The sequence below is a fragment of the Hyaena hyaena genome, unplaced genomic scaffold (genome assembly GCF_003009895.1).
Source record: "Hyaena hyaena isolate Hyena2069 unplaced genomic scaffold, ASM300989v1 scaffold_289, whole genome shotgun sequence".
NCBI lineage: Eukaryota > Metazoa > Chordata > Mammalia > Carnivora > Hyaenidae > Hyaena > Hyaena hyaena.
In genome coordinates, this window is record NW_024080920.1 from 815,763 (window position 1) to 830,069 (window position 14,307).

Genomic DNA, 14,307 nt, shown 5'->3' on the forward strand with positions numbered 1-14,307 from the left:
AGGTACATGCACACACTTAATTTTTGTACATTGTTATACACACACACACACATTTGTAGAAGTTTTGCTACAAGCTATAGCATAGAATTTTGAGGGCTGAGCCAACTCCTACATTTCTTTTTTTTTTCCCCAAGGAATATTTTGTCCATGCTTATGTACGAATGGGGATAGCAATAATATCTATTCCTTAAGACTGTTGTGATGTACAGTAAGATAAAAAATAAGATATTTTGTTAGCTAAAAATATAATGTTACAAAAATGGATTCTTAGGGGCATGTGGTTGGCTCAGTTGGTTAAGTGTTCAACTCTTGATTTTGGCTCAGGTTATGATCTCACAGTTCGTGAGTTCAGGGCCTGCGTCAGGCTCTACTGTCAGCAAGGGGCTCGTGTCAGATCCTTTGTCTCCCTCTCTCTAAACTCCTGCCCTCCCCCTCAAAGAAACAAACATTAAAACAAAACGAGGACCTCGAGATGGCAGATAATGAGCTTCTGGGCTTCCTTAAGGGGATGGATAGGCTACAGCTTATCAGAGAGAAGGTGGACCACCTAGGGCAGTGTAATATGCCTCTTTCCTGGACATTGCACCCACTCATGCAGTCATCTTATACGTGGAATACAGTGTTTAAAAATTTTTTTCTTATTGCTTATTTATTTTTGAGAGAGAGAGAGACAGAGCATGAGAGGGGGAGGGCAGAGAGAGAGGAGACCCTGAATCTGAAGGAGGCTCCAGGCTCTGAGCTGTCAGCACAGAGTCAGATGTGGGGCTTAAGCTCATGAACTGTGCGATCATGACCTGAGTTGAAGTTGGACACTTAACTGACTCAACCACCCACGTGCCCCAAGTGGTAAACAGTGTTAAATTCCAGTTTTAATTTTTACTCAAGTAGGCTCAACATTGAAAAAAATTTGATATGAAGTACATTATTGTTTCATGTGTCCTGTTTAGAACAGTTGATTCAGCATGTATTTGTCAGTCATAGAGGGTTCGTCTAGTTCCAGTTACTGCTCTTACATATCGTTTGGAGGGAAGGATATATAGGTTTTCCCACTAATTATATTTGTCTAAAATATTTAGACAAATAATGACTTTTAACATTACGACTAATCAATTGTATTGGTAACATTTCAGCAGATCTTGATAACAGCCAATTTCTAGTTAGAGAACATAGGTAGTATGATGATTAAGTATTAAGACTAAGTATACGTTTATTGAAGTTAAGAGGATATGAGTTTTCCCTTCATTGTTTCTTTTATTTTTTAAAATTTTTAATGTTTTATTTATTTTTGAGAGACAGAGATAGAGACAGCGTGAGCAGGGGAGGGTCAGAGTCTGTGGTCAGGGGAGACACAGAATCTGAAGCAGGCTGCAGGCTCTGAGCTAGCTGTCAGCACAGAACCTGACATGGGGCTCCAACCCACGAACCGTGAGATCATGACCAGAGCCAAAGTTGGACACTTAACCGACTGAGCCACCCAGGTGTCCCTTTTTGATTGTTTCTTTGGGAGCAAAGCTTTTTAGGGGAGCACAGAAGAGAGCCCATTTAAAAAGTGTGATAATTATGAGATTTTATGAGATTTTGATTCATGACCAAATGAGCAGTTAACATTTTAAGTAATCTATATACCTAACTTGGGGCTCAAATTCAACAACCCTGAGATAGTCTTCATGCTGTATAGACTGAGCCAGCCAGGTGCCCTAGGAGTTATATAATGAAAAAAATAAAAATAAATAAGGGCCCTAATGGTTTAAGTATATTTTAGAGCTATTCCAAAAATTTTTTAAGTTTATTTATTTAGTTTTTAAAAAATACCTACATCCAGTGTAGGGCTTGAATTCATGACCCAGAGATCAACAGTCACATGCTCTTCAGACTGAGCCAGCCAGGTGCCCTGAGAGCTCTTGTAAATTCTTGGAGCATGGTTTTTTGCCTGGCTATTTGTGGAAATTGAGTGGGTGTGGAATGGGGTTGCCCCTTGCTTTGGGGAAGGGTATGGGAGATGTAAACCTGAAATTTCAGGCAGCATTGTATGTGGATATGCATTTTTCGGAGAGGAGGGTCCATACTTTTCATCAAATTGTCTAAGTACTTAATGATCCAGAAGGCTGTAAGAGTCAGCCGTATTAGAATGAAATAGATCTTTAATGGAATACATTTTAAAAAAATGTTTTATTTATTTCTGAGGGAGGGAGAGAGCGAGAGAGACAGCGTGAGCGGGGGAGGGCCAGAGAGAGAGGGAGACATCGAATCCAAAACAGGCTTCAGGCTCTGAGCTGTCAGCATAGAGCCTGACGTGGGGCTTGAGCCCACGAACTGTGAGATCATGATCTGAGCCGAAAGTCGGACATTCAACCAACTGAGCCACCCAGGCGCCCCTAATGGAATACATTTAAAAATTTTTTATGTTTATTTATGAGAGGCAGAAAGATAGTGTGAGTAGGGGAGGGTCAAAGAGAGAATGAGACACAGAATCTGAAGCAGGCTCCAGATGTCAGCACAGAGCCCGATGTGGGGCTTGAACCCATGGACCATGAGATCATGACCCGAGCCAAAGTTGGGCACTTAACCAACTGAGCCACCCAGGCACCCCTGGAAAACATTATTTAAAAGTGTTATTTTTACCTTTAGTGAGGTTGTGAATCTTGCAGCCAGGATCGTAATAAGCTGGAGAGCATTCTTTAGGAAGGGATGTTTTCAAATATGTATTGAGGCTTATGGAAAGGCCCCAATGTTAGATGTAGATATGAGCAGCTCTTCATCTGGTGATGTCATCTATGCCTTGAATAAATTGACTCTTTCTGGTTTAAAATTAAAATTACTTTCTTTTGTGGGATATTTGAATACGGGGTTTATTCATCTTAATCCACATCTCCCTTGATTATTAAGTTGTAATTCTCAATTTCTGACATAAGCTTTGCTTTCATGGTAATGTGTGAATTCGTGCCACCTATATATTCAGGATTTCTGCTTTCATTTGGGATCCTCAGTGTCACTCTTCAATTCTTTTTTTACTTGTTTTCTGTCAACTTCCCCTTGTATTCCCATTAGTAGCTGTTACAAAGTTTTGCCATTTTTTAAAATCAATTACTTTATTTTGAGAGAGAGCTTGAGTGAGGGAAGGACGGAGAGGGAGAGAGAGAATCCCAAGCAGGTTCCTCACTGTCAGTGCAGAGCCCGACACAGGCCTCGATCCCACAAACTGTGAGAGCATGACCTGAGCTGAAATCAAGAGTTGGACGCTTAAGTGACTGAGCCACCCAGGAGACCCCCCCCTTAAAATTTTTTTTTTTAATATTTTATTTATATTTGAGAGAGAGACAGCATGTGAGTGGAGGGCAGAGAGAGACGGAGATAGAATCTGAGGCAGACTACAGGCTCTGAGTTGTCAGTACAGAGTCCAACACAGGGCTCGAGCCCACTGACCATGAGATCATGACCTGAGCTGAAATTGGATGCTTGACTAAGCCACCCAGGCATCCCCCTCCCTTTTCAAATAAACGTTTTATTTATTTATTTTTTGAGAGAGTGAGCACAAGCAGAGTGGGGGACAGATAGAGAGGGAGAAAGGGAATCCCAAGGAAGCTTCTCACTGGGGTCGATCTCATGAACCATGAGATCATGACCTGAGCCAAAATTAAAAGCCACCCAGGCCCCCAGCCCCTCTCCCCTTCTTTTAAGTTTATTTATTCTGAGAGAATCCATTTTCTTAACATTCCTCACCCACCACGTCTAGTATTCCTTCTCTGCAGATTTTCTTTTGCCTATTTTACTAAAAAAAGTAAAGACTGATAGAACAAGCTGTTGTTGACTATCTCTCCTAATCCTAAAAATTTAACTGCTATAGTGCCTCTCCTTTTCTTCATTCTGCTGGCCTTGGAAGAGGGATCCCTCTTGTCCAAATGAACCATGAGATCATGACCTGAGCCAGAGTCAGATGCTCAACTGACGAAGCCACCCAGGAGTCCCTGAGATTTTGTTTAGAAATGCTATAATTGTAAACTATAGGATTTCGTTTAAAAACATTTTTTAAAAATGTTTATTCATTTTTGAGAGATAGAGCATGAGTAGGGGAGGGGCAGAGAGAGAAGGAAACAGAACCCCAAGTAGGCTTCAGGCTTTGAGCTATCAGCACAGAGCTGTACATGGAGCTTGAACTCATGGACCGTGAGATCATGACCTGAGCTGAATTTAGACACTTTACCAACAGAGCCACCCAGGCACCCCATTTTTTAAATTTATTTTTTCCATAGACTTTTAGATTGCATTAGTAAAATTGGCGTAATTGTTGGTTAGGAAAATGTAAAGCCTTAATGGATTGTTTCTTGAGAATTTGTATTTTAGAGAACTTTTATGTTTTGTCTCTTGTTTCCTCCTTATCCCTTGGTTTTTTTCTTTTCCTTATACTGTGATTTGGAATATTTGCTTACCATGCCTGCTTTCTTGCAGATTTTCTATTTTGTACATACATTATTTTGTATATACTATATATGATGACTTCAGTGAGCAGTGACCGTTCCCGAGGTGCTCGGGAGAAAACACAGATTTCAGCAACACAGGCACCACAACTACAGAAACAAGTAGTACAGGTGAGTTTTTGTGAAACTCTTCGCTTTGTTTAGAGTTATGTTAAGTAGGGAGCACATAATGTCTTTTGTAGGAACCTTAGAATTTTTACTCTTGTTTTTATAAAGTAGGTTTTATGTAACGGGAAAGAGAAGCATTGATTCAGATGCTGTGAGACACTGTTCCTTAACGACTTGATTCTGAACCTTTTCCGGCTACCTGTTAGCATCTAGGTTATCTCCTTTTCTTTTTTCTTTTCGTAAGATTTTATTTTTAAGTAATCTCTACACCCAACATGGGGCTCGAACTTAAAACCCTAAGACCAAGAGTCGCATACTTTACTGATTGAGCTAGCCAGGTGCCCTTTTATTTTCTTAATTATTAATATTTTCTTATTATTAATCTAGATATGTGCTTGGGATATATTTGGAGAATCCAGAATATATGGAGAAGTAATACTCTGAAGTAGAGAAATAAATTAATTATAAGACACAGAAAGCTGCCTTTACTTTTAAGCATTGTTAGCTGGGAAGAGTCCTTTAATATTATATGGCTTTTAATTAACAAGGTCTATATGTATGAAATATTTAATGTTAAATAGTTCTTCCTTCAGATTTATTTATATTATTAAAAGTTTTTTTTTTAAATGTTAATTTTATTTTTTGAGAGAGAAAGAGCACAAGTGGAGGAGTGGCAGAGAGAGGGAGATACAGAATCTGAGGCAGGCTCCAGGCTGTGAGCTGTCAGCAGAGAGCCTGACGCGGGGCTCAAACTCAGGAACTGTAAGATCATGGCCTGAGCCGAAGTAGGACACTTAACTGAGCCTTCCAGGCACCCCTATATTATTGTTTTAAATGAAGTGAGACAATTTAAACAAGTAAAATGCTAATTACAGTACCTGCTACAAAATAGATCATTTTATACATGTTACTGACTAGATTTGCAAACCATTTTCTAGGGGTCCATCATAAATTTCAGATTGATATTTGACTATACTTTGATAGCTAATTACAAGTACTTTTTAAATAATCATTCATACCCAAGTGCCCTATTGATATTAAGAGGCACAGAAAGTAGACTCTACTTGTTGTTTTACATTTTTCAGTATAATCCTAGCCTTGTATTTTGCTTCTGTCAATAGACCTACGTCTTTGCTATTCAGTGCTTGTTCCTAAATACATTTACCCTGATAATTATTCACAACTACTCAAGAAAGAGGCCCTCCCTTGATAGGTGAATGTTTTATGAACAGCCTCTTTTCAAGGAAGGAATACAAGTTATGAGTAAGCATAGGTGTAACCCTGCTAATAATCAAAGAAATAGAAATTAAAACAACATTTTTTGTTTTAGTTTATTAAATCTGTCAAGATTAAAAGTGTTAATAATTTAGGGATGCCTAGCTGGCTTGGTCGATGGAGCATTGCGACTCTTGCTTTTGGGTATGTAAGTTTGAGCCCCATATTGGGTGTAGAGATTATTTATTTTTAAAGACTATATTATTTATTTTTAAATAATTTTTTAAAATGTTTATTCATCTTAGAGAGAGAAAGAGAGAGTGCAAATGGGGGAGGGACAGAGAGAGACGAAGACAGAATGTGAAGCAAGCTCTAGGATCCATGCTGTCAGCACAGAGATGGATATGGGGCTTGGACCCATGGACTTCAAGATCACAACCCAAGCCGAAGTCGAATGCCCAGCCGACTGAGGCATCCAGGTGCTCCTGTAGAGATTATTTAAAAAGAAAAGCTTTTGGGACACCTGGGTGCTTCAGTCAGTTAAGCATCCAACTTCGGCTCAGGTCATCATGATTTTGTGGTTTGTGAGTTCAAGTCCCACATTAGGGTCTCTGCTGTCACTAAAGAGCCTGCTTTGGATCCTCTCTTTCTCTCTCTGTCTCTCTCTCTCTCTGTTTCGAAAATAAACCATTAAAAATCCATTTAAAATTAAAATTAAAAACATTTTTAAAATTAAAAAAAAATATTTATTTTTAAGAGAGAGAGAACGAGAGTGTGAGCATGCCAGCAAGGGAGGGGGGTGGGAAGAGGGAGAGAGAGAATCCCAAGCAGGTTCTACACTGACAACGCAGAACCTGATGTAGGGCTTGAACCCATGAACTGTGAAATCATGACCTGAACTGATTGAGTGTCTGACTCTTGATTTTGGCTCAGGTCGTGATTTCAGGATGGTGGAATCTAGCCCTGCCTCAGACTTCTTGCTAAGCATGGAGCCTGCTTGAGATTCTCTCTCTTTCTTTCACTTTGCCCCTTTCCCTACTTGTCCGTGCGTTTTCTCTGTGTCTCTAAGTTAAAAACAAAAACAGATAAAGAAATTTAATACAAGTGTAATCTTTTAAAGGAGGGCCGAATGAAATGTCAGGATTGTAAATTGTTTCCATCTTATACCCAGATAACCTCCTTTGGCTGATATCCAGTGAATCAGTCTCCAGATTGGAGGAGGGAGGACTCTCTTCCTCTCAAGGGTTGTCATTGTTAGTTTTTCCATGGGCCTTTTGAGGATGGCTCATTTTACGTAACGCGATGAAAAAACTGCGTACTGAGCTGTAGGAAGAATTCTTAGACCCTTGGATTCCTAATTTTCCTTTTTAAAACGTGTGTTGAGGGTGGGGAGGGGTGGAAAAAAAAAAGTGTGTTGAGAATTTCTCAAAAAAGCAGTATGAATAAAATTGTGTTCATGTTCATTTATCCATTAATCTCATTTTCCCATTCTAGCAAATATTTCCTAGTGAAGCACCCCAGGGTGGGGGGGAAGGCTTTATTCTGTAAAGATGTTTATCAGACTAGAGGGAGGTAAGAGAGAAGACCATGAGTGGGTCTGCCCCTTTACCAATTAGATGAATTTCTTAAGTCTCTTTGAATCTCACTTAAAACAACAACGACAACAAAACATGCTTTGAGAGTTAGAAAAAAGTTTCAAGAGTAGTACACTTAATTCCTAAATATCCTTCTTCCAGATCTCCTAGATGGTAATATCTTTTACCAGGTTTACCTTATCTTATTTATTTTTTTTAAATGTGTGTGTGTGTGTGTTTTTTTTAATTTTTAATGTTTTATTTATTTCTAGGAGAGAGAGAGAGAGAGACAGCGTGAGCAGGGGAGGGTCAGAGAGAGAGGGAGTCACAGACTGAAACAGGCTCCAGGCTCTGAGCTGGCAGTCAGCACAGAGCCCGACGCGGGGCTCGAACCCACGAACCGCGAGATCATGACCTAAGCGAAAGTCGGACGCTTAACCGACTAAGCCACCCAGGCGCCCCTACCTTATCTTTTTCTCCTTCTTACAAAGGAGAAACTAGAAATAGCATTTCCCCTGAACCTTTTGAGAGTAAGCTGTAGATGTGGTATCTGAATATTTTATTGTGAATTTTATTTTTTAATATATATTTATTTTTGAGAGAGAGCTCAGTGAGGCAGGGAGGGGCAGAGAGAGGGGGGAACAGAAGATAGAAGTGGGCTCTGCACAGACAGCAGTGAGTCCAACATGGGGCTTGAACTCAAGAATCTTGAGATCATGACTTGAGCTGAAGTCGGCTGCTCAACTGAGTGTATTTTTTTTAAAAACCTTTAAAAAAACCCCCACATAATTACAGAACAGTTTATTAAGAATAAGGATGCCTGAGTGGCTCAGTTTGTAGAGCATCTGACACTTAATTTTTGGCTCATGTCATGATCCCAGGATTGTGGGGTCGAGCCTTGTGTTGGGTTGAAAATATAGGAAGTTGGCAGGGTATCTGAAGGAGATGGGAGTCTTTAAAACTGCCAAGTCCTGGCTCCCAACAACAACATTTAGTACAGGTTACTGTCATATTGGCAATCACTATTATAAAGGTGACAGGACTTGCTCTCTTTGTTCTACCTGACAGTTACTACATGTTTTTCCATATGACATGCCTAAGACAAGGCCACCCTGATATCCCCACTTTTACTTGATATTTTACAAGTAAAATATCCCTATTTTACTTGATAGAGATGGCCCTCAAGTGTCAAAATGAATCAGTGCCAGCCTGAAGGATGGGTTTGGGCATCCATTGCTTCAGGGTACAGCCTTTGGGACCCTTGGCACCTGAATCAGCTGACAGGACACATCTGGAAGTTGCAGAGATTCCCTACTCCTCTCCTTTTTAGTTATATCTATATACTCTGTTCACTACCAATTGTATACCATCTTTTCTCCCTTTGAGATACCATTCGCTTTTCTTTTTTTCACTGAGTATATGCTCAGCAGTCACCATTAATACTTATGTCAGAGGAACCTTGGTGGCTGAGTTGGTTGGGCGTCCGACTTCAGCTCAGGTCATGATCTTGTAGTTTGGGAGTTCGAGCCCTGTGTTGGGCTCTGTCCTGACAGCCCAGAGCCTGGAGCCTGCTTCGGATTCTGTGTCTCCTTCTCTCTCTACCCCTCCCCCACTCACACTCTGCCCCTCAAAAATGAATAAACATTAAAAACAAAAAAACTTATGTCAATGTCTATAGTCATTTTTGGTTGTCTAAAACCATCGTTGTTGATTTCTATGGAAAGGTTCATGGGAATAATATTTCCTGTGTTATTAGGTGCTGGTAACAATTTATTCCCTTCATACTTGAGTATAAAATGATTTTTTTTTTAAATTTATTTTGTGTTTTTTTTTAAATTTTTTTAAAAATTTTTTTCTAGGAGAGAGAGAGACAGCGTGAGCAGGGGAGGGTCAGAGAGAGAGGGAGTCACAGACTTAAACAGGCTCCAGGCTCTGAGCTGGCAGTCAGCACAGAGCCCGACGCGGGGCTCGAACCCACGAAACGCGAGATCATGACCTAAGCGAAAGTCGGACGCTTAACCGACTGAGCCACCCAGGCGCCCCTTTTTTAATTTATTTTGAGAGGGTGAGCGAGTGAGAGAGAGAATCCCAAGCAGGCTCCTCACTGTCAGCGCGGAGCCCCACGTGGGACTTGAACTCACAAACTGTGGGATCATGTCCTGAGCAGAAATGAAGAGTTGTATGCTTAACTGACTGAGCCACCAGGCTAAATTTTTACTTTAAATATTTCCCCCTTTCACCTTCTAGTTCTCTTGAAACATTAGCTGTTAAAAATTTATTTTTGTGTTCCTTCTTTGTGTGTAGTCTTCATTTTTATTTCTGAGTTTGAAAACCTGTAGCCATTATTTTATGTATTATTGTATCATGCTCAGTTTTCTTTCAGTTTTCCAACAGAAGATAGCAGTTGAGCTTTGTTCTCTAGGTACTTTTTTTTGGTGTGTTTTCATCAGTTTTGGGGACATTACCTCGCTCCTTATTCTATTTTTCTTCTCTTCTCTTCTCTTCTCTTCTCTTCTCTTCTCTTCTCTTCTCTTCTCTTCTCTCTTCTCTTCTCTTCTCTTCTCTTCTCTTCTCTTCTCTTCTCTGTATTTATTATTTAGAGAGAATGAGAGTGGGGGTAGAGGGGGAGGCAGAGAGAGAATCCTAGGCAGGCTTCAAGCTACCAGCACAGAACGTGATGTGGGGCTCAATCACATGAACTGGGAGATCATGATCTGAGCTGAAATCAAGAGTCAGATGCTCAACCAACTAAGCCACTCAGGTGCTCCCCCACTCTCTCTCTCTGTTTTTTTTTTTAAAGTAGGCTTCCCACCCAGAGCAGAGCCCAGTATGGGTCTTGAACTCATGACCTTGAGATGTTAAGAGTCAGACACTTAGGTGATTGAGCCACACAGCCTCCCCCCCAATAATTTTAATTTAGATAAATATAGCCCTTGGTATACTGACCAAAATACTTTTTTTTTTTTTAAATGTTTTATTTATTTCTAGGAGAGAGAGAGAGAGAGACAGCGTGAGCAGGGGAGGGTCAGAGAGAGAGGGAGATACAGAATCCGAAACAGGCTCTAGGCTCTGAGCTGGCAGTCAGCACAGAGTCCGATGCGGGGCTCGAACCACGAACCGCGAGATCATGACCTAAGCGAAAGTCGGATGCTTAACCGACTAAGCCACCCAGGCGCCCCCCAAAATACCTTTTAAGAGTTGACAGCAGGGTTTTTTTTTTTTTTTTTTTGACAGCCAAGTTGGTTCTAAGCCTAGGTCCTAGCAAGTTCTACGACTTCCTGTTCTTCCAGTTTTCTCTAGTGCTTGTTACTCCCATCCCCCAGGGGAAAGAAAATTTAAGTGGGTCACATGGCCTGTCAAGATGAATAATAACTTTACATCATTTGGCCAAAGGACTGGGACCTTTATGCCATTTAATATGATGTAATTTAATATGATGGAAATAAGTTGTATACATTTGAGAGCTCTAAATTCAGTCTTTTTTTTTTTTTTTTTTAAGCTCTTCAACGTCACCTTACTTCACTCAGTGGATTCTCATTCAGTCACTAAGAGACATCATTTATTTATTTATTTATTTAACATTTATTTTTGAGAGACTGAGAGAGATCATGAGTGGGGGAGGGGCAGAGAGAGGAGACAGAATCTGAGGTAGGCTCCAGGTTCTGAGCAAGCTGTCAGCACAGAGCCCTATGTAGGGCTCGAACCCATGAACTGTGAGATCATGATCTGAGTGGAAGTCGGACACTTAACCAGCTGAACCACTCAGGCACCCCACGTCTTTTGTTTTTTTAGTTAATCAGTATTTCTGTTACATAGTGCTATAGTGCTTGAGACTTTTTTTCCCCTTTTTATAGCATATTTTGGCATATAACTTATATTTTGTGTGATTAAATCTTTAAAAGTTGTATGTGTGCTTTTCAGGCAACAGCTGAACAGATGCGTCTCGCTCAAGTGATCTTTGATAAAAATGATTCAGAGTTTGAAGCTAAAGTTAAACAGGTATGTTCTGGCAAATTATACTATTATTTTGGCAGTAGAATCTTCATAGTTAATAGTGTTATCAACAGTGAGCTATACATTTGTGAAAAGGCACATTGACATTGTCTAGATTTGTGAATAGAAAGTACATTTAGTATTGGCAAGTTCTCAGAAAATTTTGTTTAATGTTAAGAACTGAATTGCTTTTTTCTTTCTTTTTTAATTAATTAATTAATTAATTTATTTTTGAGAGAGACAGAGTGTGAGCAGGGGAGGGGCCGAGAGAGAGGGAGACACAGAATCCGAAGTAGGCTCCAAGTTCAGAGCTGTCAGCACAGACACCTATGTGGGGCTCGAACCCACGAACTGTGAGATCATGACCTGATCCGAAGTCAGACGCTTAACCGACTGAGCCACCCAGGCACCCCTGAATTGCCTTTTTCAAAATGGTTATGATTCCAAACATAGGCTGGAAAAATATAACATTAAATTTTAGGGCGATGTCTTCATTTAGAATTTTAACGAGAGGCCTTTTTGGTAATAAAAATCTTAATTTCAGAATCTTTGTTCCTGTTAAGACTTCTTTTTCCTTCAAGACTCTAGACTCAAGCTGTAACACTTATCTTGGTCCAGCCCTTGGTAGAGGTCTACTAGTAATTGTTCCTTGGATTGAGTGTCCCATAGTGAACTTGTTATTAAAAGTTAGATGGAAAAAGAAAGAAGCCTCAGTTCTTTGTTGAAGCCACTGTAAAGAATACAAGAAGAGTAAAACAAAAGCAAAGCAAAGTTTTAGTAAAGTGTACTCCATGGAAGAGCAGGGCAGTGAAGAGAGACATTGGCCTTGGAAAATTCAGGGTGTGGACATAACATCAGTTGTTTTCTTTTGGGGAGATACTTGGGTTGCAACATTTCAGTGACAGACCTGGATTATAGAATAATTAGTCACCTATGCATGTCCTTTCCCAAGATGTATTTGAAATGCCTGCACCTGTAGGAAACTACGACGTTATTTCTATTCTAGAGACCTAGGCCAAATAAGGGCAAGCGTCTGCTTTCTGTACAACTGCAAAAAGCACAGCAAAATTAAAATCTTCCTCTGTTGAGATGTTGTAACCACAAATCGACTGCTAGATGGGTGGATTGGTGTGGTCCCCTGACTCTTCTCAGTTAGAGTTCTCCATCAGGATGTTTAAGGTCCATCTACCTTTTGCTCATGCCTACATTCCTGCTTAATGAACTGTATAGCCCTTTACTATGTAAACTCTTTGTTTTTATTTACAGTTGCTGTTGTTAGACAATTGGCAATATTTTTAGAAGGGCACAAAAAGGATTTATTAAAAATTATAGAATTTCTTTTCTGGAAGGAGATTTATGTACAGTTTGAGATGTACTGCTTCATTTTATATTGCATTTTATCTGAATAGCATAGTAGATACACAAAAAAAGAACTCTGGTCCAGGAGTTCAGAGTTATAAGTTTAAATTTCCATCTCTTACTAATTCAGTCACGGGGGGTGTGTGTATCTTAACACGTGTATATTGCAGGTATTGTGTTAATAGAGGATGGGACACCCGGGTGGCTCAACTGGGTAAGTATCCAACTTTGGCTCAGGCCATGATCTCACAATTCATGGGTTCGAATCCTGCATCGGGCTCTCTGCTGTCAGCACAGAGCCCACTTCAGATCCTCTGTCTCCCTCTCTCTGCTCCTCCCTTCCCATGTGCATGCGCTCTCTCACTCTCGCTCTCGCTCTCTCTGTCTCTCTCAAAAATAAGTAAACATTAAAAAGTAACACAGATCATTGATTAAAAACTGACTCTAGTAGATATCCAAAGACCAAAGCACTGGAAAGCTGTAAAGTGTGTAGAACTTAACTGTGTAATGCAGAGAGGAGATCACAGAGAGAATGGTATAGTGCAAAGAGCTGTATTTATGAGATTAGGATACCTAGATTCCAGAGAGGCTTTGCTATCAATTAGTTTTTTGACCCTAGAGAAAGCACTGCAGATGTTGGTGTCAATCCATTTTTAACAGGTAGTAAAAGCAGTTAAAATGTATATAAGACACAACAGAAACTTAAATTATACATTTGTTCACTGGTAATTAAGAAACTTGTCTTGTGCTTAATCTGTGATTATACTTGTGATGAAAATGTTTAGCTTAATCTCCCTTTATAAAGAGAATGTACCAAGGAGTTTCTTTGATTACTTCAAACATAGCACCCTGTTGAAGCTGCTTGTGGAAGTACTGTCCATTTATGAGACCTTTGGGTGTTGTAACTTATTATGTATGTGGAGTGTTCTAATCCCAGCAGTGATAGACCACATAGGTAATATTTTCTGTGTTTAAAATGGTTGGACTGGATGTTCTGTTAATGTAGCCACATACATTTGGTCTTTGGGAAATGTAGAGTCCACTTAGTATTTGAGTTGTTCAAAATTTTGTGAATTCCAGGCCATTGAACTAAGTTGGAATAGTCACCTGACCCTGATTATGCTGAGACTTATGGTATACATGTATGTATGTGCTGCTGATTAATAATCTGATACTTGGTCAGCTTGAAGGAATGTTGATTAGTAGTTTGACTCTTCTGTATTGATGAAAAGACAAGGAATGGCTACAGAAAGCAGGTAAACCTGTGCTGATGATAAATTCAGAGTCTGGAAGGAGGGCATCTTCATGGGGATGGTCTGTGTAATTTCTATTTTTATATAGAAGAATTATTTAATTTTATTAAAAAAATTTTTTTAATGTTTATTTTTGAGAGAGGAGAGACAGAGCATGAGCAGGAGAGAGACAGAGAGAGGGAGAAACAGAATCCGAAGTAGGCTCCAGGCTCTGAGCTGTCAACACAGAGCCCAATGCGGGGTTTTAACCCACAAACTATGAGATCCTGACCTGAGCCAGAGTCAGATGCTTAACCGACTGAGCCACCCAGGTGCCCCAGAATCCTTTTA

The 14,307-nt window shown here is 39.9% G+C and overlaps 1 protein-coding gene across 6 annotated transcripts in view; it reads left to right on the top strand.

The window, feature by feature from the left end:
• Positions 1 to 14,307, top strand: part of UBAP2 (ubiquitin associated protein 2) — a 118,845-nt gene that overhangs the window by 31,844 nt on the left and 72,694 nt on the right. For all 6 annotated transcript variants that reach the window (XM_039247049.1, XM_039247051.1, XM_039247050.1 and 3 more), the window contains exons 2-3: positions 4,447 to 4,586; positions 11,294 to 11,371. In XM_039247049.1, coding sequence (XP_039102980.1) covers positions 4,488 to 4,586; positions 11,294 to 11,371 — 177 coding nt within the window. In that variant the 5' untranslated portion in view covers positions 4,447 to 4,487. The remainder of the gene's footprint in view (positions 1 to 4,446; positions 4,587 to 11,293; positions 11,372 to 14,307) is intronic.